Genomic DNA, 23,904 nt, shown 5'->3' on the forward strand with positions numbered 1-23,904 from the left:
TCTAATTGCATTTTTAAATATTTCCAATGTATACAGGTCTGAATCATTCCTCTCTGTAGAAGCTATTAAAAATGTCCCATTGCCTTCATAGAACGTTGATCTGTGCTTGATGTATTCCTTGACTATGAATTTGTTGTCTTTCATTTTGACTACTTCTACAGGGTTTCCATAAGGGTTTTTTATTATTTTAAATTCCTCATATTCCATTGCATTAGTGGGTATCTGGAAATAGAAACTTCCTCCCAGAGCTCCGTAACACAGGGTTCTGCCCTGGGTTTCAACACAGGAGGTCAGCATGCCTGAAAACCAAGATGAAAAATGAACCATTGTCACAACAGGTGGTGTAATGCAGTGTTGCAAGAGCAAGGAACCAGGTGCAGGCAGGTGTAGTCGGTGTAGTCTTTAATTTATATGAAATAAACAAACACTGAGCACAAAACACACAAAAGCAAAGGGCTGACTAAAGCAGCAAAAACAACTATAAGAAATGTTACAAGTACTTACACTAAACGGCAACACACAACATCCAAACATGACAAGCACAATGAGCCACAATGTGGGGAGCAGAGGGGAAACATATATACACATACAAACGATTCAAATTGGGACCTGGTGTGAAGGATTGAAAACATGTGACAGTCCGGGATGTGTTCGTGAGAATATGGGAACTTGTGAAAATATGGCACGGTGGCGCTGCTGCTCACCGCACAATGACAACCATATATAATATTTCTAATTGTTATTATTTTTATTGTATTTATCATTGTATAAATCTCTTTCTAGTCATGTATACTATTACAGAAGATGCTACTGAATAAGGTTTAATTTGAACAAAAGCAATCATATCAAAGTCATAGGAAACATTATATTAGTATGCATCTATAGATACAACCTTTGTATTTTCCGTGTTTGAGGTATTTATTGAACAGATGTTTCTGAGTATAATATCAAGGCCTTCAGTAAAACAAAGATACTGGATCAAGTCATGATCTTGCTACATGTTATACAACCCTCATTATGTTATTATCTGAATAAATGAAGAGGGAAGCCAAAATATTAAGACAACACATGAAGAAAATAATATTTTTTAAGGCCATCTTTAAGACATCTCAAGACATCTTTATGCTAACATCTTAGGCATTTTAAGTCATTTCTTATGATTTTTCTTACCATATGAAACTCCTGATAAGATCACAAACAGTCCTAATACAGCCTCCATGCTCAGTCCTTCAGGAAAGTCCTCAAATAATCCCCTATTTATTAAGGGTAGAAGTAAAACCAATGTGAAAGTGGTATGAAAGACAGATTTTATGCCTCTGTGACAATTAATTTTGAGCTATATTTATAGGTTCTGGTACTGAGGAAAGAGGAAGAGCCTCATCAAGGTTTCACTTCCCCTTTATATAAGCAGCCAGGCTGGCTACATGGCTCTTGTGTCAAACAAGATATTGAATAGAAAAACGATGCTTCTTTTGCATGTAAAGATGTGAAAATTACAGTTTTGGGTTGCAGCTAATGGCTAGACCAACTGGATTTAGTTTTGTGGAACTATGTAACATGTTTTGGATTGCAAAATTGTGTTAAAGTGTGTTTGTTTCTTTGATGCAGAATAAGATGTGAATTTGGAAATAATCTATAGGAACCAAAAAAGGCACCATTCTACCATTGAGGATGATAGTTAGTGTTGTGTTTCAGTGGGTCCACTTGATTCTGGATCACTTCTACAGTTATCAACTATCAATACTGTGTTATAACATATTGTATAATGTGATGTATGTTCAGGGAGATTTAAAGGGAAAACATCAGTAAATCAACAGAAACACAGTGACAGATACAGACAGTCTGGTTGTTGGGTTGTTTATTTTGTTACAAAATCATAAACTAGGACAAATATGGGTTACAACACAGATCATTTATTGACATTAACATTTCAGGTATGTTAGTAGCCTACATACAGTATAAAGTATGTAGGCTACTACATTTTGGCTCGTCTTAGGGAGTTTTTCCTAGCCACTGTGCTTCAACACTGTAGTTGTTTGCTTCTTAGGGTTTCAGGCTGGGTGTTTTGTAAAAGCACTTTGTAACAACTGCTGATGTAAAAAAGGGTTTATAAATAAATGTGATTGATTGAAAGCCATGCATGGAAGGTACAATATTTTTGGGCGGTCTTTGGTATAGGAAAATAGTTGACTACAGACTTGAAAATAGATGAGTCCAGGCTATCAGAGTTAGTGAGCAGAGATGTTGAAAGTCTGGTAAACTGAGACTAAGGCAATGTCATGAGAGTAGTCAGACATAAACAGTGAAGAGGCAACTCCGGGATCCTGGTCTTCCTGGGAGAGTTCTTCCTCTGTCCAGTGTCTGTGTACTTATGCCAATCTTAATCTTTTTTTTGGCTAGTCTGATGTATGGCTTTTTCTTTGCAACTCTGCCTAGAAGACCAGCATCCCATCACTGTTGACATTGAGACTGTTTTTTGCAGGTACTATTTAATGAAACCTGTCAGTTGTCTGGGTAACAAACTTTACAGTTAGGTATTTGTCCTTTTGCTCAGTTGTGCACCAGAGCCCCCCACCCCCCTTTCTATTCCAGTTAGAGACAGTTCACGTCGTTCTGTGAAGGGAGCAGTACACAGCGTTGTACGACATCTTCAGTTTCTTGTCAATTTCTCACATGGAATAGCCTTCTTTTCTCAGAACAAGAATAGGCTGATGAGTTTCAGAAGAAAGTTATTTTTTAATGTTCTTCATTAACAACATTAACAAGGTCTGCACTGAATTTTATGAAGGTAAAACAGAGACATACGTTTTGTAGTTAGGTAAAAATGTTTTGTGAACTTGTAAAAAAGATTTGCAAACTTGGAATTACTTCTGCAGTAATACATTTTTTTTGCAAACTTGTAACTAACTTGATATTTGGAATCATGCAACTCATTAAATACACTTGCCAATGTAAAATAGAGTGTTTCATTAAAATTCCACTAGACCTGTGACAAAATGCTTTTTATTTGTAAATCACAGTCTGCGGTATTACGTTTCACAGCGTTTTCAACCGGAGATGCCCATGAGGCCATAGTATTTTCTGACCAAAGAAAATACTGAAAGCATTGTGAACGCATCACGTTTTCACTTTTTAACCAATCTGAGTAGATTATGGAACAAGCAGCGCCAAGGTTTCAACTCGTAGCCTAAGTGGTGGTTTCTACCATTAGGCAAGGTAGGCAGCTGCCTATGGCCCCAGAAGGCCCAGGTCCAGTGGTGTAGCTGTCGGCAGTGTGGCTGCACCGGGGCCCATGGTGGGTGGAAGGCCCATGCTCGGCCTCTATAATAAATATATTATTTTATATGGTGATTTTCCGTGTGTTTATCATTTTCAGACATCGGTTGTGAGGTTAATCTACACCAGGATCAGCGTTACCTGCATATTTACCGCATCGTCATTTTCCTCGGGTTGGGGGGGGTTGCACCACGGCCCGGCGTCATCACGCTAAGCCACTGCCTAGGGTGCGGTGAAAATTCGGTAACACTTAATTTAAAGGCATTATGTGTAACGCATTATACACCATTGTACATGTACTCATAATGCAATATAATACAGTAATAATGCAGTATTAGCATAGTTATAGACACTCAAAAAGACTCATGAAGACTCGTGATGTTGGATACAAATACTCCTCGTGGCTGTACTAACCACCTGCATGAGATGACGGCAGCAGCACACCTCACACACGCACTGCTCCTCATCATCATTAATTATGTTTTCTATTTAAGTCCCTGGTTTTCACCAGCACCTCACAGGTTATTGTGTCTATGTTGTCAGAGACCGTGTGGTGCCATAAGATACATATAAAATCAAGAAACGTTGTTCTTCGTGTCGTTGTCGTTTTGTTAGCCTACTTTATTTTGCCTCTCCTTTTGCGCACTCACTACCCTCGCAACTCATGTGTAACTAAGACAAATAGAAACAAATTGTAATATATAAATATAAATAAAAAAGAGAATATTTTTAAATGTATTACGCTATTGCTAACAAATAATACAAAAATAAAACCAAATTGCACAAAACTAGATGTCTCCTCATCCTGGCCAGTGTCAGAGTGTGCTCCAAAATCAGAAGTGACCTTGAATTCACATTGAAATACAGCATATGAGTCTGACACCCTAAATAGATTTGTTGCACAATTAAATATATATGTGATTTAGTACAATTTATTAAACTTTCAGAATAGGAACCAAATTAAACATGCAACTTCCTTGGCAAAATCTAGGCATAGGACACAGCAAAAGAGTCAACATATAACAAAAGATACAAATTATCAGCATAATATAAACATCTTCCAAGTTAGCCTAGCGCATTTGAAATTGCCCCTACTGAGCGCAGGAACCAGTCAATAAAATCACAGAAAACCTTTATGATGAAAGTTAACCTAATCAATAATGTGCTAGGTTAGGTTGTAATCGTTTTGCTGCAGGCTATACACCTAATCAAGTTAAAACGGTGTGAAATGATATCCAATGATATGTAAACTAGTTGGACTGAAAACTACATATTGTCACCCTGTGTGTACAGTAATAGGGTAGAAAGCAACGCAGGCTAACAAACAAGCGTTATACGAGCCTATTTCATTACATGAATAAGCCTAATATTGATGACATAGCTGCATTCTTTTATTTTTTGCACATTTCTGCTTTCCTCTCTTTTCTTAAACTGGGCATCTTGATGGCTTGCGCTTTTTCATATCCATTTGTGTTGATTTAGCACTTGAGCCTCAACACATTACCCATTTTCCAGCACTGTCAACTAGTGATGGCCAAACAAGGCTTAATTAGTGTTATTTTAGCAGCTGGATATGCTGGCAGCACTTAGATTTTCTTGATCACAATAAAAGCCATTATTGAAATATATAAGGCAATATAGTTAATCTAGTCTGTGTTACAAAAGTAACAACAATATTGGAATGGACAGTAAACATGAAATATACAGACTTGCTAACTATATTGCCTTGTGTATTTCAATGATGGCTTTTCATTTGAAAAATCTATTCTCAGTTATCGCTGCTAGCATAATATCCTGCTGCTAGATGAACGGTTATGAAGCCTCGTATGGCCATCTTTACTGTCAACCAAGAATCAAGACCAAACCAATTCACCTTGGTGGTGTGCAGACTGGTTTTATATTATTCTTAACGATTTCACACAAACCTGTCAGGTCTTGGTTGGGGTCCTCTAGGCATCTCTATGCGCCACAGTCAGGACCTGATCACAGAGGTGCCCTTGCTATCTTTGTGCTCTGGTGAAGCGTTCCCAATTGGAGGCTGCTGTCTCACGTTGCCTCTGATTGGGGACCCTGTATTAGTTGCATGTGTTTTCCTCAGTTTGTGTTCAGTTTGGTGCATCAGTTCTTGGTTGTACCGGTCCTTCAGTTCCTTTTGGTGTTTCTGTTCGGTTTACAAGAAGGAATTAAACAATGATTAACCAACCTCACTGTTCCTCATCTCCTGCTTCCAACCAACCGTGACAAAACATGAAAAAAATGCAAAAATGTATTTGTGAAACTTTATATTCACAGTATTATGAATGAATTGTGGTTTATTTGGTAGCATTTCATAGTGTGACTGATGTTATTAATTGCATTTGTAGGCCTACTGTACAAAGTTAAAGGTATGTTAAAGGTCTGTTCCCCCTATCTACTTCCAGTGGGGAGACCTTCCCATCTCGTACTTCTGAGTGGGAGACCTTCCCAGGCAGTAATCTGCCTACCTCACAAACTACAATCAGGGTGCCTACTATGACTAAGTTAATCACACACAATGACATGATTTAATTTAATGTCGTGCAAATGAGCGATAGAAAACCGATCAAGCAAATGTCAACATTCCAAAAATGTTTTGTGCGTGTGTCTTGTGCCACCCCCGGCAATATGCCCGTACCTTAATCTACCACTGACTGCCTGTGTAGTTTTAAATCTGATCTCACAGCTTCTTCAGTTTGAGTCCTTTTTTAGCTGAGCAACAGTAATGTCAGGTAAGGGATTTACTTGTTGAGTATACAGCTGTCCTTACATTGGGGGATGATTTAAGACGCACTGTGGTTATACAGCACAAGATCCCACTGACAGATGAGGTACCGGTGTGTCAGAGATATCGGAGGCCACCGCCCAGTCAGTATAAGGAAGTGAAGGCTCACATTAAACAGAAGTTGGAGCAGGGAGTCGTCAGGGAGAGTAGCAGCCCACGTTTTTCCCCCCTGGTCATGGTAAAGAAGAAAGATGGTAGCTTGAGGATGTGTTTGGATTACCCCCTGTTGAATTGAAAGAGCAGTAAAGCTACTTACTCCCTCCCAAGAATAGAAGAGTCTCTTGATGCCCTGTATGTGGCTAAGTGGTTCTCAACCTTGGAATTGACAAGTGGATATAATCAGGTAGTCATAGCAGAGAAGGACCAGCAGTGCCGGCTCTAGCCTTTTGGAGGCTCTAAGCAAAATTTGATTCTCGGCCCCCTCTTCCCTATTGGTCGAGGACTCCCTTGCAGTCGTGGGCCCCCTACCGGTCAGGGGCCCTAAATTACTGCTTATGTCACTTGTGCCTGGAGCTGGGCCTGAGGATGGGCATAATACTTGTTTTTGTACGCCCTTTGTGAGTTTAATCACATGCCCTCTGGCCTGTGAAATGCTCCTGGGACGTTTCACCAGCTCATGGAAAGGATTTTGGGTGACCAACACTTTCAGTCAGTGTTACTATATCTTGATGATGTGGTCGTCTTCTCATCTTCGTGTGATCAACACCTGAGCTGGTTGAAACTAGTACTGTCTTGGTTTTCGGGAACAAGTGAAGTGGGGCAAGTGCTTTCTTTTCCAGAGTGAAGTTGCATATTTGGGGCATGTGATCTCATCAGAAGGCATTGCCACCAACCCAGAGAAGATCCGGACAGCAGGAGAGTGGCAGACCCCTAGAAACTATACCGAGCTTAAGTCCTTTTTGGGATTTGCAGGTTATTATAGGCGCTTTGTTAAGAACTTCTCCCAGTAATCAACATCCTTGCATGTGCTTTCATCCCTTAGTTACAAAAAGGGACCAGGGCCAAAACTTAGTGGGGCAGGTTTTTGAAGTTGGGAAAGCCTAGTTGTGAAGCAGAAGTCTTAAGCAGAAGTTAATTTCATTTCCAGTAGTGTCTCTCATCTCATCTTTATCCGCTTATCCGGTATGGGGTCACGGGGGCAGCAGCTCCAGCAGGGGACCCCAAACTTCCCTTTCCCGAGCCACATTTGCCAGCTCTGACTGGGGGATCTCGAGGCGTTCCCAGGCCAGTGTTGAAATATAATCTCTCCACCTGGTCCTGGGCCTACCCCGAGGTCTCCTCCCAGCTGGACGTGCCTGGAACACCTCCCTAGGGGGGATGCCCGAACCACCTCAACTGGCTCCTTTCGATTCAAAGGAGCAGCGGCTCTACTCCAAGCTCCTCACGGATGGCTGAGCTTCTCAGCCTATCCCTAAGGGAGAAGCCAGCCACCCTTCTGAGAAAACCCATTTCAGCCGCTTGTACTCGCGATCTTGTTCTTTCAGTCATGACCCAGCCTTCATGACCATAGGTGAGGGTAGGAATGAAAATTTCCAGTACTGGCCTATGTAAATTCTTCTAAACCTTTGGATGTGGAGAGCTATTTCAAATGGTACGAGCGATGTATAGTCTCGAAAACCCAGAAAGTTGTCACAGAATTAGGGGGCATATTGGCGTCTTGTCTCATCAAGTTGGTGGCAATGGACTTTATTGTTTTGGAGCCCTCCAGCGATGGCCATGAAAACATTCTAATTATAACCAATACTTCATCCAAGCTCACTGTTGCAGTACCATCAAGGGACCAGAAGGTGGCAACGGTGGCCAAATTACTAGTGCATGAATGGATTCAGCGGTATGGAGTCCCCCACTGCATACATTCACATGAGGGCAAATGTTTTGAGGCTGAAATAGTGCAGCAACTGTGTCAAAGTCATTCAACCCCTTACCACCCCCAGGACAATGGGCAGTGTGAGAAGTGTAACCACACTATTCATGGCTAGCTTAGGACCCTCCGACCAAAAAGGAGATGTGTGAAAAGGAGATGTGTGGGGCGTCTGCCGGAGGTGGTATTTGCCTATAAAACAACAGAACATGCCAGCACTGGGTACACAGCCTCATTTTGATGTTTGGCCAGTCTCCTAGCCTCCCCAATGGCACAAGAGGGAGGGTTTTGGGGGACAACTGATGACTGGGTCAGTGAGCATTAAAGGCATCTTCAGGCAGCCCATCATACTGCAAAACATCAGATGGAGCAGGCTGCAGAGGCCAGTAGAAGACATCAGATGGAGCAGGCTGCAGAGGCCCATAGAAGACATCAGATGGAGCAGGCTGCAGAGGCCCAAAGAAGACAACATGGCCCTGCAACTGGTCAGAGTGATTTAAAGGTTGGGCAGTTGGTGTGCCGTCGTAACCATGGCTGTAAAGGAAGCCATAAGATCCAGGACATGAGGATGCCAATACCCTTCCATGTTCTCGCTCGACCCGACGGGAGTAAGCCAGTGTATACATTGGCCCCTGTAGATGAGTCTCAAATATTCACAGGCTGGAACTACGACCTTGTGGCTCAGTTGAACCCAAAGGCCAAGACGAAAGTCAAGTCAACTGTTGTCACCTTCTCACCAAGCTGCTTGGCGATGGTTTTGTAGCCCATTCCAGCCTTGTGTAGATCTACAATCTTGTCCCTGACATCCTTGGACAGCTCTTTAGTCTTGGCCATGTTGGAATCTGATAGATTGATCGCTTCTGTGGACAGATGTCTTTTATACAGGTAACAAGCCGAGATTAGGAGCACTCCCTTTAAAAGTGTGCTCCTTATCTCAGCTCGTTACCTGTATAAAAAAAACCTGGGATCCAGAAATCTGATACTGATTGCAGAGGGGTCGAATACATATTTCACTCAATTAAATGCAAATGAATGTATAAAATGTTTGCCTATTTCTGGATTTTGTTGTTGTTATTCTTTCTCTCACTGTTCAAATAAACCTACCATTAAAATTATAGACTGATCATTTCTTTGTCAGTGGGCAAACCAAGAAAATCAAATATTTTTTTTCCTCACTGTAAATCAAGACATCATATCATGTGTTGTCTTTTCTTACAGACTGTGATCAGAGACTGTGAAAAATGTAATAATTGATATGACAAATTCTATAAATACAAGGAACTATGTATTTTGAACTGTAACACCTTTTTGTCTTGTTTTTTGTTTTTAACACTGGATTTAAAATGATACAATGACTATTGGGTTAAAGTGCTTTTGCTCCTTTTTTTCTGAAAAAAGCCAATTAGCTCAATTTCTTCTGTGGTTTTTCGTACGGAAACAAAATGGATGACAGATGCATCGATAGCTTCCCTACACCTTTTAATTTATTTTGCACTGCTGCATCAGGACGATGAAGTGAAATCTACTTGCAATGGGCTCATTTATTAAATGATAGTGTGAAAAGATATTGTCTTTTTGGACTTGTAGTGAGACAGAAATGTCTCAAGGTAAGATGCAACTGAATCTTTTCTTCACATACAGTCTAGATTTTTTACAAGCATTTCATGTGAGCAGTTTCAACACTACCAACTCCCCCTCCCACTTCTCTTACCAAAGACACAACTGTATCGTTTAACTTCCTTTTATTGAAACAGCAGTGATACATTTTCTTTCTTCACATCCCCTCTTCAGTAAATAATTGCATAAATGGGCCCTCTTGCCACACCAACTAGTTAGAAGAAACATGTACAGTGACACTAGAGAATTGTATTATGGACAATAAAGGAAACAATTATATACAGTACCAGTCAAAACTTTGAACATACAGTACACATTTGGATTTCTTTAAAAGGGTACTTTCTCTCCACTGTGTCTAATCATTAATCTCTCCACTACGCCTGTGAATGAACACAGAACAGCATTATCCTCTCAGTTACGATTCTCCACAGGTTCAATTGCCTCCATCTTCATCCAGAGGGCTGAGTCCTGTGTCTGTAAATTTGAGATGGGTGAAATCAGTCAGACCCTAGATAGTGGTGATAAACAGTGTCTGACCCTAGATAGTGGTGAGAAATAGTGTCTGACCCTAGATAGTGGTGATAAACAGTGTCTGACCCTAGATAGTGGTGATAAACAGTGTCAGACCCTAGATAGTGGTGATAAACAGTGTCTGACCCAAGATAGTGGTGATAAACAGTGTCTGACCCTAGGTAGTGGTGATAAACAGTGTCTGACCCTAGGTAGTGATGATAAACAGTGTCTGACCCTAGGTAGTGGTGATAAACAGTGTCAGACCCTAGATAGTGGTGATAAACAGTGTCTGACCCTAGGTAGTGGTGATAAACAGTGTCTGACCCTAGGTAGTGGTGATAAACAGTGTCAGACCCTAGGTAGTGGTGATAAACAGTGTCTGACCCTAGGTAGTGGTGATAAACAGTGTCAGACCCTAGATAGTGGTGATAAACAGTGTTTGACCCTAGGTAGTGGTGATAAACAGTGTCAGACTCAAAATAGTGGTGATAAACAGTGTCAGACCCTAGATAGTGGTGATAAACAGTGTCAGACCCTAGATAGTGGTGATAAACAGTGTCAGACCCTAGGTAGTGGTGATAAACAGTGTCAGACCCTAGATAGTGGTGATAAACAGTGTCAGACCCTAGATAGTGGTGATAAACAGTGTCTGACCCTAGATAGTGGTGATAAACAGTGTCAGACCCTAGGTAGTGGTGATAAACAGTGTCAGACCCTAGGTAGTGGTGATAAACAGTGTCAGACCCTAGGTAGTGGTGATAAACAGTGTCAGACCCTAGGTAGTGGTGATAAACAGTGTCAGACCCTAGGTAGTGGTGATAAACAGTGTCAGACCCTAGATAGTGGTGATAAACAGTGTCAGACCCTAGGTAGTGGTGATAAACAGTGTCAGACCCTAGGTAGTGGTGATAAACAGTGTCAGACCCTAGGTAGTGGTGATAAACTGTGTGAGGCCTTACTGATAATACATTTAGTAGCAGAATATGAGACATGCTTGCTGAATTCTAACCTGCTTTGCTGGGCATCTCTTCACTTTACAGATGGTTACCAGCATCACTGCTAAGAGAAGGCCACCAACTAACCCAGCAATTATCACCATGAGTTGATTATGTTCTGGGTGGGAAAGAGATTAAATAGTGGGGAGATGGTGCAATAAATGGTAACACACACACCTATATTTATAGGTGCCAACCCAATCCACCGAGCACAACTATTGCATTTCTCTACAGAAAGTGGCAGCAAAAAACTACATTGGTTTACAAAGCTGACCACTTCCTTTTTTAAATGGACTGAAATGTACTTAACTCTGGTTAGTCCTTAAATTAATTGAGTATTAAAGACGTAATTTTGATAGGTTTTCTGTCCTAAGTGGATGGTTTCAAACATTCTAATTAAAATCACCTGAGATGAAGCATTTGTTTGACCAATGCATTTAATTAATAGCACTGATAAAAAGGTTATGGGGTGAACCGGGTTGTTTTATAGTCTTATGTTATAGTCTTACGAGTGTTAAGGGGGTACACACACATGTCATTGGTGTGTCCAAAGGTAGGTATATTGTTGTAAGTCTGTGTACTAAAACAAAAGCGTAAAGTTGTGGTGAAATTGTGCACATTTGTAATGTTTAACTACTAATTTGTGTTGGTATCTCCAAATTAAATGTATACATTTCTGTTTCCATTCATTAGTTTCATGGCATTCATTTGGATTTTTAAGTGTTGCGACATTTGCTATGTCTAGGGAACAGTGTTCCTGTTACACAATGTTTCAATGTGACTATAGTTCCAAACATTTAAGGAAATGGAAGTATGCATTGCTATGCAAGCAGGACTTATAATCAATGTTTAAGGATGTTCTTGGTTTACTTTGCAGTATCAAAGCTCAAAGTTTTTTACTAATATTTACATTAAATGAAAGATATGATGACAACTGATATTTCTATATGTCATTTATGTATTGTGTTGAATGAAAACCATCATGTAAGTAATTGTAGACCCAGTAGAATGCATTTGACTGAATAACCAGCTCTTTCGGTGGATTATTTTTTTCTTTTATTCATTACTTAAATTAAACAATACATAAATGTAAAAAAATAAATGTATTACTAACTTTTGATTTCCAGTTGGTCTTCTGTTTGTTTGTTTCCTAAACTTTCCCCTTGCATGTGAGACATACAGACAGAGCGTGTAATGAAAAAGAGAAGGTAATATAATCCTGTCAGACGTTGCTCAATAAAAGACATGATGACAAACATTAGACATTAATTCATATACTTGCTGTGTTGTGTCAAATTAAGACAATACATCTGTTTTTTTTATTATTATTATTATTATCACTTATTCTTTTTATATTAAACAATAGAAAACTGTAAACAAAATGTTGTTAATATTTTGTTTTTGTTACTTGCCTTTGATATCCAGTTGTATTATTCTGGTTCCTAAACTTGACCCATCAGAATTGTAGACCTCCAGGAAGTATTGTCCAGAATCAGCCCTCTCCACATTGGTTAACCTGAAGGTCCCATTGTTCATAAAGAACTCTGATCTACCTTCAGTGGGTCCTTTGATGGACACTTTGTTTTTTTTCATGATGAATATCTGTTCAGGACCTTGAGTACGGTTCTTTTTAAACTGCAGCTCACATCCACTGACATTGTTCATTAGCTTAAGATCCAGAGTTCCACCTAAAGCCACAAAACACTGTGATGACTTCTGAGTAGCATTACAGGTGGTCACTGTGGAAAGAGATGTGGTATATGTGTGAAACTGACAGTATAATGTAATCATATCAGTGATAACGACTCCTGACATCTATTTAATGCATAACCTATTTAATGCAATTGAATGAATAATTGTTACCATTAATTTAATGATACTTGCCTTTGATGTCCAGTTGTATTTCTCTGGTTCCTAAACTTGTCCCTTGTGTGTGGGACAGACATACCAACAGATAGACAAGAAAACAGAACAGCGTAATGTAATCATGTCGGTGGTATCTCAATTAAAGACATGGGCTCTGACATCTCTAAATGTTATTTCTGTGTTGTGTTGAATATAAAAAGTCTTACTAAGTAATTGTGGAACCAATTTTATGCATTTTACTGAATAATTCGAACCATTGATTTAATGTTACTTGCCTTTGACATCCAGTTGTATTTTTTTGGTTTCTAAACTTGACCCTTTGGTGAGGGACGGACATAGAGGTAGATGGAGAAACAGAGAAGCAGAACAGTGTAATTCAGTCATATCAGAAGCATCTCAATGAAAGACAATATGGCAAACATTTTACATCTCTCCAAATAATTGCTGTGTTGTGCCAAATGGAAACATTCATAAGGGTAATGGTAGCACAAGCCTCATGCATAAAGAGCCATAAGCATTTGACTGCACAACTACTTACATCAGTATAAATCTGTTTTAATTTCATCATTATTATCACTATAATTTTAACCATATTAAACAATAGAAAAAGGTACACAAATAAATATGTTAACATTACTATTTTGTTACTTGCCTTTGATAACCAGTTGTATTATTCTGGTTCCTAAACTTGACCCATCAGAATTGTAGACCTCCAGGAAGTATTGTCCAGAATCAGCCCTCTCAACATTGGTTAACCTGAAGGTCCCATTGTTCATAAAGAACTCTGATCTACCTTCAGTGGGTCCTTTGATGGACACTTTGTTTTTTTTCATGATGAATATCTGTTCAGGACCTTGAGTACGGTTCTTTTTAAACTGCAGCTCACATCCACTGACACTCGTCATTAGCTTAAGATCCAGAGTTCCACCCAAAGCCACAAAACACTGTGATGACTTCTGAGTAGCATCACAGGTGGTCGCTGTGGCTGTATTAGAGGGTTTGTGTGAAGTGTGGGTGGGTGGAAGGGGGGGGTGAGAGACAGACATGTCAGTGCTATCAAAATTAAAAACATGTGGACCACCATTTCACATCTCTTCATATACAGAGATTTCTGCGTTTTGTGTTGAATGGAAACAGTTCTACTAAGTAATAGTAGCACCAATCAAAATGCATTAAGTGCTATATACATTTCATTGAATCACTATGTATGTCTGTCTGTACAATACAAAGTTAAGGCAAGTAGAAACTGCTGAATAAAGGATAAGAAGCCTCTTACCATCAGACAGTCCTCTTAACATCAGCAACACTAGTCCAGTCACAATCTCCATGTGTCTTCACAGAGCAAAATCTTCTAAATCCAGTCAGTAAAACAAAGGCACAAAGAGACCCTTGGGAAATATTAAACTGGTGACTAAGCCAGAAAGGCGGTGATTATTGATGAATGTTGTTTGTCAGATAAGTGATGAGGTGGTTGAGTCCAAATGGTGGTGTTGCATCTGTCAGCAAGAGAAGTGTGAAAAACAATGTCAGGTTACAGAAGACAGTGTGGTGTATTTTAGTCACAGGTTTCAGTTGCACATTTGTTTACATAGATTACCACTTCCTCTTTAAATGGACTGAATTGTACTGTACAGATTTACACAATTCTCAATGGCATTGGTACCCAGTAAGGTATGTAAATTCTTCCTTTATCAATTGGTACTGTACATCTGATAGTACATTATACTATCTGTTTAATTTTTTTGCATGTCAGTGCTACTGTACCAACAATCCAAAGTTGTGGTAAGATTGTGCACATTTGTAAAGATGATCTTTTACTTATTTCTGTACATTTCTTTTTACATTCAGTGATTCCATGGCATTCATCAAGGTTTTTATGTTGTATCAAGGTTTCTATGTTTAGAAACAGCAAATGCTGTTTCTAAACATAGTATTCACATCACACACGGTTTCAATCTGACTGAATATCTAAACATACAAGGAAATGGATACAAGTCAATGCAACCAGTTTAATGCACTTCATAGAATAACCATTAACAGTATATTTAATATTTTTACATTAAACAATATTTAAAGGTAAACAAAATATTAACCTGGATTTTACGTTAATTTCCTTTAATATACAATTGTATTTGTTGTGAGGGATCAGCTGGGTCAAGTGGTCCGACTGCGCCCTCTCCTGGAGATGGGAGTCAATACAGCCACTACTGATAAGCACAACTGAGTACAATTGACTAATGATGTTTGTGCTTTCTTAAGGACTGACACTGCAGAAGGGAGGGGTGTTAAGAGCTGGATCCTAGTGTGAATGACTGGGTCAAGCTGTTTTGTATTGCATTTGGTACCAACTGGTAGTTTGTTTCTTTGTGTTGTTTGGGATCACCATTACACTTGCCTTTGTTTGTACTCCCCTGGGGCGTGTTGAAAGAAGATCACAAACCTAGAGAAGAGATTGTCAGGGATTAGGTACCACCTTTCACACTGTCTGGTTCCTAAACATTGGAAATGTAAACCAGAATCAGCCCTCTCCACATTGGTTAACCTGAAGGTCCCATTGTTCATAAAGAACTCTGATCTACCTTTAGTGGGTCCTTTGATGGACACTTTTTATTTTTATGATAGACATCTATTAAGGACCTTGAGTACGGTTCTGTTTCAACCGCAGCTCATATTGACTGGCATTATTCATTAGGTTGAGAGCCAGAGTTCCATCCAAAGCCACAAAACACTGGGATGACTTCAGAGTAGCTTTACAGGTAGACACCATTTCTGTAGTTAGACAGACAGACAGATAAAGGGGGCATGGCTTTCAGATTGTTCTATTAGGCTAATTTATAATGTAATGACTACATTCAGTTTATATTGTTTTGATTTTATATGAAAATGCAATGTTCCCTTACATTTTCTCAAAGAACTAACACTTCTCTAAGCATAATTGAAATTCCAAATTTGTCAAGGTTAAACATTCATGACAATAAATAACAGATTACCCGGAATGACAGTTCCTCAAAGACCTGAGCCAAAACAATCTATTTGAAAGAAGAGCCTCTACATTGCCACACACCCAGGGTTCCTCCAGCTACTCTCTGCTACATTGAAACATAAAAGAATCCTTCAATTACCTAAGGTGCAATGAACCACTGTCTAGCAGCAGTGAGAGTGATTCGCAGTAGTACGACTTAAACTGGTTACTTGAGCATGTGGAGTTTGTTGGAAGTTGAGCAGCACATGCTAGCCAATGGTCAGTAATAAAATTAAATGTATGCTGAAATGTATTGTTGTCTAGTGTGCAAACAGAACATTTGCATTAGCACCAACAAGCTGGACAAGCATGTTACTGAGATAATGGGTCATGCTATAGAGGTGAACCTCAGTTTATCAAATTAAAAAGATAGATGCTGTCCATGTACTTCAAAATCACACAACTTAATTCACACACTAAATTCTTTACTGTATACACTCACCTAAAGGATTATTAGAAACACCATACTAATACTGTGTTTGACCCCCTTTCGCCTTCAGAACTGCCTTAATTCTACGTGGCATTGATTCAACAAGGTGCTGAAAGCATTCTTTAGAAATGTTGGCCCATATTGATAGGATAGCATCTTGCAGTTGATGGAGATTTGTGGGATGCACATCCATGGCACGAAGCTCCTGTTCCACCACATCCCAAAGATGCTCTATTGGGTTGAGATCTGGTGACTGTGGGGGCCATTTCAGTACAGTGAACTCATTGTCATGTTCAAGAAACCAATTTGAAATGATTCGAGCTTTGTGACATGGTGCATTATTCTGCTGGAAGTAGCCATCAGAGGATGGGTACATGGTGGTCATAAAGGGATGGACATGGTCAGAAACAATGCTCAGGTAGGCTGTGGCATTTAAACAATGCCCAATTGGCACTAAGGGGCCTAAAGTGTGCCAAGAAAACATCCCCCACACCATTACACCACCACCACCAGCCTGCACAGTGGTAACAAGGCATGATGGATCCATGTTCTCATTCTGTTTACGCCAAATTCTGACTCTACCATCTGAATGTCTCAACAGAAATCAAGACTCATCAGACCAGGCAACATTCTTCCAGTCTTCAACTGTCCAATTTTGGTGAGCTTGTGCAAATTGTAGCCTCTTTTTCCTATTTGTAGTGGAGATGAGTGGTACCCGGTGGGGTCTTCTGCTGTTGTAGCCCATCCGCCTCAAGGTTGTGCGTGCTGTGGCTTCACAAATGCTTTGCTGCATACCTCGGTTGTAACGAGTGGTTATTTCAGTCAAAGTTGCTCTTCTATCAGCTTGAATCAGTCAGCCCATTTTCCTCTGACCTCTAGCATCAACAAGGCTTTTTTGCCCACAGGACTGCCACATACTGGATGTTTTTCCCTTTTCACACCATTCTTTGTAAACCCTAGAAATGGTTGTGCGTGAAAATCCCAGTAAGTGAGCAGATTGTGAAATACTCAGACCGGCCCGTCTGGCACCAACAACCATGCCACGCTCAAAATTGCTTAAATCCCCTTTCTTTCCCATTCTGACATTCAGTTTGGAGTTCAGGAGATTGTCTTGACCAGGACCACACCCTTAAATGCATTGAAGCAACTGCCATGTGATTGGTTGATTAGATAATTGCATTAATGAGAAATTGAACAGGTCTTCCTAATAATCCTTTAGGTGAGTGTATAGTGTAATTTGTTGAGAACAAAATTATGTAACCATGGTCAATGGAAACCAAAATCACCAACTGACTGAGGGCTGGATTTCACTCCAAAAATCTAAGTGAACAATTGAGAACACAGGCTGTTCCAACTTGTGTGAATTTCATCACGGCAACTCAATGTGACTCAGTAGTGTGTATGGCCCCCATGTGACTGTGAGCACTTCTGGCATTGTCTGGTCATGCTCCTGATGAGACGGCAGATGGTGTCCTGGGGGATCTCCTCCCAGATCTGGATCAGGGCATCAGTGAGCTCCTGGACAGTCTGTGGTGCTACTTGGTGGCGTCAGATGCACAAATACATAACATCCCAGAGGTTCTCAATTGGATTCAGTTCTGGGGAACCTGAGAGCCAGTCAATGGCATCAATGCCTTCGTCATACAGGAACTGCTTACACACTCTGGCCACATGAGGCCTAGCATTGTCCGGCACCAGGAGGAACCCAGGGCCCACTGCACCAGCTTAAGGTCTGTCGATGGTTCTGACAAATGGTACAGCAGTCAGGGTACCAGTGGCAAGCATGTGGAGGTCTGTGCGAGCCGCCAAGGATATGCCACCCCAGACTATCACTGACCCATCTCGCCAAACCGATGATGTTGCAGGCAGCATAACGTTCACCACGGCGTCTCCAGACTCTTTCATGTTTGTCACGTGCTCAGTGTGAACCTGTTCTCATCTCTGAAGAAAATGGGGCACCAATTCTGGTATACTCTGGCAAATTCCAATCGAGCAGCACAGTGCTGGGCTGTGAGCACGGGTCCCACTAGAGGACGACAGTTTGGTCAGAAACATGCACACCAGTACCCAGCTGGAGGTCATTTCGTAGGGCTCTGGCAGTGCTCCTCCTGTTCCTCCTCACACAAAGGAGTAGATACCGGTCCTGCTGCTGGGTTGATGCCCTTCTACGGCCCTGTCCAGCTCTCCTTGTGTAACGGCCCAGCTCCTGGTGTCTCCTCCATGCCCTTGAGACTGTACTGGGAGACACAGCAAACCTTCTTGTGACGGTACGTATGGATATGCCATCCGGGTGGAGCTGGACTACCTGAGCAACCTGAATGGGCTGCAGGTACCACCTCATGCTACCGGTAGTGACAAGAACACTAGTAAAATGCAAAACTAGAGAAGGATAAGGAGAGAACAATTGTCTGTGGCCACCACCAGCAAAACCATTCTCTTTTTGGGGGTTGTCTTGCTGTTGCCTCTCCAGTGCACCTGCTGTCACTTTCATTTGCACCAAAACGTGACATTGATTCACAATCGCTTATGCTTCCTAACTGGACAGATTGATATTCCTGATGTTTGATTGACTTGGTGTTATACTGTGATGATTACATGTTCCCTTATTTTTATGAACAGTATATTGTACTTCGTTTTCTTTATTATTCCTTATTTATAAAAACAGTTCAGAATAGTTGAAATAAAAACAGCTGTTGCTTTATGCACTTCTTGCACATGTTTGTATTTGTTTATTACTACTATCAAGTTGTTTATAAGAGAACATATTACAAGATGAGGAATTTAAAACAGAATTTAATATATAATAAAGACTTGCATTTAATCCAGGAATGTATTTTGTATCTGATTAAATGATTAATCACAGTAACAAACAACAGATTAAACAATTTTCAAAATACATTTTTGTTGCATTCAGAGCAAGTTGGTAGAATCTTTCTGTCAACGCAAGTTAATGCCACAATAATCTTATAGGGGCTTAAAACCTGAGCTACTCCTGCCTTCCACCAGAGGGCAATATTTCCTCAGTCATCACACAGATGAGTCTGGTCCCCACAGCCACCAGGGGCCACCAGCCTCTCACTCTTACCAACTTGCTCTAAGTGCCCTTCATAATCACCTGACAAAACTCAGAAGGTGACTTCATGAGAATGTTAAGATCTATGAAACCATGAAATTCGAGACATTAAGAAGGCAATTCATGTTCCACTGTTTAAAAACAAGCCTGATATTCAAATCAACAAACAACCTACTGTCATTTGAAAAATGTAAACACTGAATTCAGAATGCATTTCATATTTTACACATTAAGTCTCAGAATCAGGTAGAGGCTCCTAGATGTTCGGGACACTAGCTGCAAATTGCAAATGCACACATTAATGTACATATTGAAGGCTAGCGAGTTGCTTTGGAATTTAGCAACTGATTAAGGCAGAGAACCTAATGCCACAAATGTAATTTCAGAAAGACAGTTTTCACATTTCTTTTATACAATGTGCTCACTCAGATATTCTCCAACAGAAACATATATCAGATATCTGACATATTTGTTTGAATGAGATCTGCCTACAATATAATGGATAACGAAGTAATTCGTTCCTATGTTGTACCGAGGCCTCGTTCTATCAGCAGAAACATTCAATACATACGACGAGAGTCACTGTCACAGACTTGTGAAGCGTGTGTCGTCGGACTCAATTCAAGAACTGAACAGGGTTCCACAGTCGACCTCATTCTAAACACAAATCAGACACACTTTGAGAAGGATCACCTGTGGTCCTGTGTAGCTCTGGTAGTGATTGGTGTTTGTAATGCCAGGGTTGTGGGTTTCGATGCATGAATGTCCAGTACAAAACCTATAAAAATTTATGCACTCACCTCTGTAAGGTGGTCTAGATAACAATATCTGCAAAATGACCTCAATGTACGGCATACAGCTTGTGGGGTGTAAAGAAGGCATTGGTTAACAGTCTCCCACCAACCCAAGGGCAACATATGAAGATATCATCTTGGACCTATATCTGGTTGGACATCATCTTGGACCTATATCTGGTTGGACATCATCTTGGACCTATATCTGGTTGGACATCATCTTAGTGTTAAGTCTCCTGAAAAAGGACTTGGTCTTGGACAGTTTGTAAATCTTCTTCACATCCTTTCTCTTTTTGTGATACAAACCGTCCCAGCGTTCCTCCTCATCATCCCCCACCCAGGGGCCCCACGCCCCCCCATTCAGACCCGGGTTGCCCCGGGGGTCCTCCGAAGGGTAGCGCACAGGGATGGAGGTCCGGTTGTAGGACACCAACCGGGCCAGCAGTTCCTTGACAACATCCGGCCGCTGCTCTGCCAGGTCGTAGCGTTCATAGGGGTCTCTGCTGATGTTGAAGAGCCACACAGACTTGTGGGGTTCCAGCTGGCGTTCCAGATTCCACCAGCTGCCGGGAAAACCTGGAAGCACCTGTGGCGGAGTCCAGTCCCCATATCCGGGGTCTCCGGTCAGGAGCTTCCAGTCCCCGGCACGGATGGAAGCCTGGACGGCTGTGTTCCAGATGCCATACCCGCTCTGCAGGGAGCCGCTCCGGGCCGGGTTGTAGAGGGGGTCGATGTTGTGGAGGATCTCCAGCCGGGGGGACTCCTTCCCCTCGCTGATGGCGCCCCATACGTCATAGCCATCCAGTCCTTCGCTCAGGGACGCGTTCCCCCCCGCCAGCCCCACCAGCGTGGGGTACCAGTCAGTGATGTGCACCAGGGCCTTACTCACCCTCCTCTTGCGCCTCAGCAGAGGGCTGTGGACGAAGCCCAACCCCCTCACACCACCCTCCCAGTAGGTTCCCTTCCGCCCCCTGAGGGGCCAGTTGTTGCCCCCGGAGATGGGCTGGCCTCCGTTGTCAGTGGAGAAGATGATGACGCTGTTCCGGTAGTAGCCGTATTTGCGGAGGGCGTAGGTCACATTCTTCACCGCCTCGTCCACCGCTGACACCATGGCTGCGTACTTCCTCCTGGCCACGTTGCCCAGGCCGCGGTACGGGTAGATGTACTCCCGCGGGGACTGGAGAGGGGTGTGCACCGCCTGGAAGGAGAGGTATATAAACAGAGGCTGGGCCAGGGGGTCGTGGGACGCCAGGATCTTCCTCACCCTCTGCGTATACAGATGGGTGGAGTACTTCCCCCCCTGACCCCACGCCACCGACTCCCCCTCATGGAGGTCGAAGCCGCACATGCCTGGTCCGTCACACGTCTTGTAGGTGTAGTAGTCCACGCTGCCCGTCAGAGAACCAAAGTAGGTGTGGAAGCCTCGGCGGGTGGGCAGGCACTCCTTCTTGTAGAATCCCAGGTGCCACTTGCCCACCATGTGGGTGGAGTAGCCGACCTCCTGCAGTCTCTGGGGCAGGGTTACCTGGTCCAAAGGGAGGCAGTTGGGCTGACGGGGTCGAATGATGGAGTGCTGGAGACCAGTGTGGATCTGGTACCTGGGCACAGGGGACACCAAGGCATAACATGTCTGGTCGCTCAACTAATTAATAGAAAAATCAATGAAGGTAATTAGCCTAATCTATGTATCAACTATAAATTATCAAAAATCTACGTAGAAAAACAGACTGATAGGCCTACATGGATCAATAGCCACATCATTTTTTCAGAATTAATGTATAGTTACTGATTGCTAAGTATTGTTTTTTCCACTTTCATCAATACCAGCCCAAGATACAAAAAACAACACATTGCATTCCTAAAAAAAAAAACGCAGAAAGAAATTGTGATTTAGTAGCCTAAGTCTAGCAACTCTGTTCACATCTATGATAACCAACATCCACAACCACAACCAACAACTGATGCACATTAATACCGGCCGGTAATCAGCTGACTGCGAGATGGAGTGCATATTGGCTGGATGTAATAGTTCTCCAGTTTCACTCCGTCCGCGGCCAGTTTGTCCAACGTCGGTGTCTGGATGTCGGAGCCGTGGTAACCTATGTCGTTGAATCCCTGGTCGTCCGTCATGATGAAGATTATGTGTGGTGGATGTGGTGAGCCAACCGGCGACCGATCCCGAAAGTTTTTAACGGACTCGTTCTCCATCTGGTTCGGAACCGGACTCATTAAGTCCCATGACAGGTAGCCGAGACTGAGCAGACTGACCACGGAGAATCCAGTTAGCGCTGACACTGCCATGTTAGGCTTCTGCGCGCGCTTAAATTGTTAGGCTATCTATAAATTAAAATATATGCCTAATTCATTATTTAATGTTATCATAAATGAGAAAAGCATGCTGACACAATAGGTTATCCCTGTAGCAAAAGTATCTCAGCCTTTATAGCCTGCACCTCGCGAGCACGTTCGACTTGTTCGACCTCTTCTCTCCTTATGATGATGATGATGCCAACGAAGCCCCCTGCGAAATGATCTGAGATATTAACTACTGCATCCTTTTCGCAGACGTCTCCATATAATTTTTGAAAACACACAGAAAAACACCCCCTTTTCTTCAGACGCCTTGAATAATTTTGTTCTGGTCACTGAAATAAGCTGAGAGACCCGCAGACGTTAACAATACAGTTGATACAAGTATCCCCCCTTGAATTTGTTTCAAAGCCCCCTGATAGTTGGCAACAAATACTCGAAACGGACGTAGTCAATAATTGCATGTAAACATGAAAGTTAAATATAACCGTATGTAAAATAAAGACAATTAAAGAAAACCACCAATAATAATATAATAAGTATGTTAGATATTACAGGCATTTCTGCTGATTCATGATAAATGTAAGTTTTTTTTACAAATTGGATTAAAATAGTATTTTAAACCATTCGTTGTAGACTTTGATAATGGTAGTACTTGCATAAAGTCTTGAAATTAAAAATATTATAATATTCCAAAAGCTAATTTCTACTCTTGGATATGTTAACAATCCTGGATATGTTAAATATTACACCTAATATGTTGTATTAGTTAGAAAAAACTGTCTACAGATATAATAATAAAGAAAAACATGGTTTTGCAAGGTTCTGTGAGATCTTGGACCAGGGCCCCTAAAACCTCAATCAGTGTTCCCCACTCAGCTCTGCTCACAGACCCTCTTTCATTATTCCTGTTGTTTTATCAAGGTTCCAGCGCTGGGAGGGACAGAGCAACCTCACGGACACACAGTACATACAGTCAACCTGATAACATCTCCAAGCAGGCTTCAGCGACACCCAGAGAAACATGGAGACTGGGATTCTGTTCATCATGTTTTGAGTGCAATTGCACAGCTTTTACAACACCAGAGAGCGTCCTTTAGCCACATAAAATACATAGCTTCTAAAATGTAAAAATGTTTGTTGATGGAGTTTCAGCTAATGGTCAGGAAGTGTACGATTCAAGTGACCTAGAATTGAAGCAGGGAACGTTTACTTAAGCATTTTACTCTCCAGTCAGAGCTGATCGGGTCTGAAGTTAGCTTAAGAAGAGTCAGGGTGGGAAAGAGAGGGAAAATAAGCACAAAAAAAACGTGAGGTCCACCTGAGGTTTACACTTCCTTGTTTATT

The 23,904-nt window shown here is 41.5% G+C and overlaps 2 protein-coding genes across 3 annotated transcripts; both read right to left on the bottom strand.

Moving 5' to 3' along the window:
• Positions 1-9,662: 9,662 nt before the first annotated feature.
• LOC105008112 (junctional adhesion molecule-like) lies at positions 9,663-15,501 on the bottom strand. 2 transcript variants are annotated; one of them, XM_034291655.1, is made up of 8 exons: positions 15,442-15,501; positions 13,581-13,655; positions 13,204-13,245; positions 12,947-12,988; positions 12,475-12,801; positions 12,177-12,224; positions 11,077-11,180; positions 9,663-10,028 (listed from the first exon to the last, which is right to left on the bottom strand). In XM_034291655.1, exons 1-8 carry the CDS (start codon positions 15,488-15,490, stop codon positions 9,966-9,968), a joined length of 750 nt encoding a protein of 249 aa, XP_034147546.1. In that variant the 5' UTR covers positions 15,491-15,501; the 3' UTR covers positions 9,663-9,965. The 2 variants fall into 2 exon arrangements, with proteins under 2 accessions (XP_034147546.1, XP_034147545.1); XM_034291654.1 differs by lacking the exon at positions 15,442-15,501 and adding an exon at positions 14,205-14,472 and having other exon boundaries at positions 13,581-13,913.
• Positions 15,502-19,294: 3,793 nt separating this feature from the next.
• LOC105008114 (arylsulfatase I) lies at positions 19,295-22,697 on the bottom strand. The gene is made up of 2 exons (XM_010867329.5): positions 22,223-22,697; positions 19,295-21,845 (listed from the first exon to the last, which is right to left on the bottom strand). The coding sequence occupies exons 1-2, from the start codon at positions 22,546-22,548 to the stop codon at positions 20,447-20,449; spliced, it is 1,725 nt and encodes a 574-aa protein (XP_010865631.1). The 5' UTR covers positions 22,549-22,697; the 3' UTR covers positions 19,295-20,446.
• Between the last annotated feature and the right edge of the window lie 1,207 nt (positions 22,698-23,904).

The sequence above is a fragment of the Esox lucius genome, chromosome 4 (genome assembly GCF_011004845.1).
Source record: "Esox lucius isolate fEsoLuc1 chromosome 4, fEsoLuc1.pri, whole genome shotgun sequence".
Lineage (NCBI taxonomy): Eukaryota > Metazoa > Chordata > Actinopteri > Esociformes > Esocidae > Esox > Esox lucius.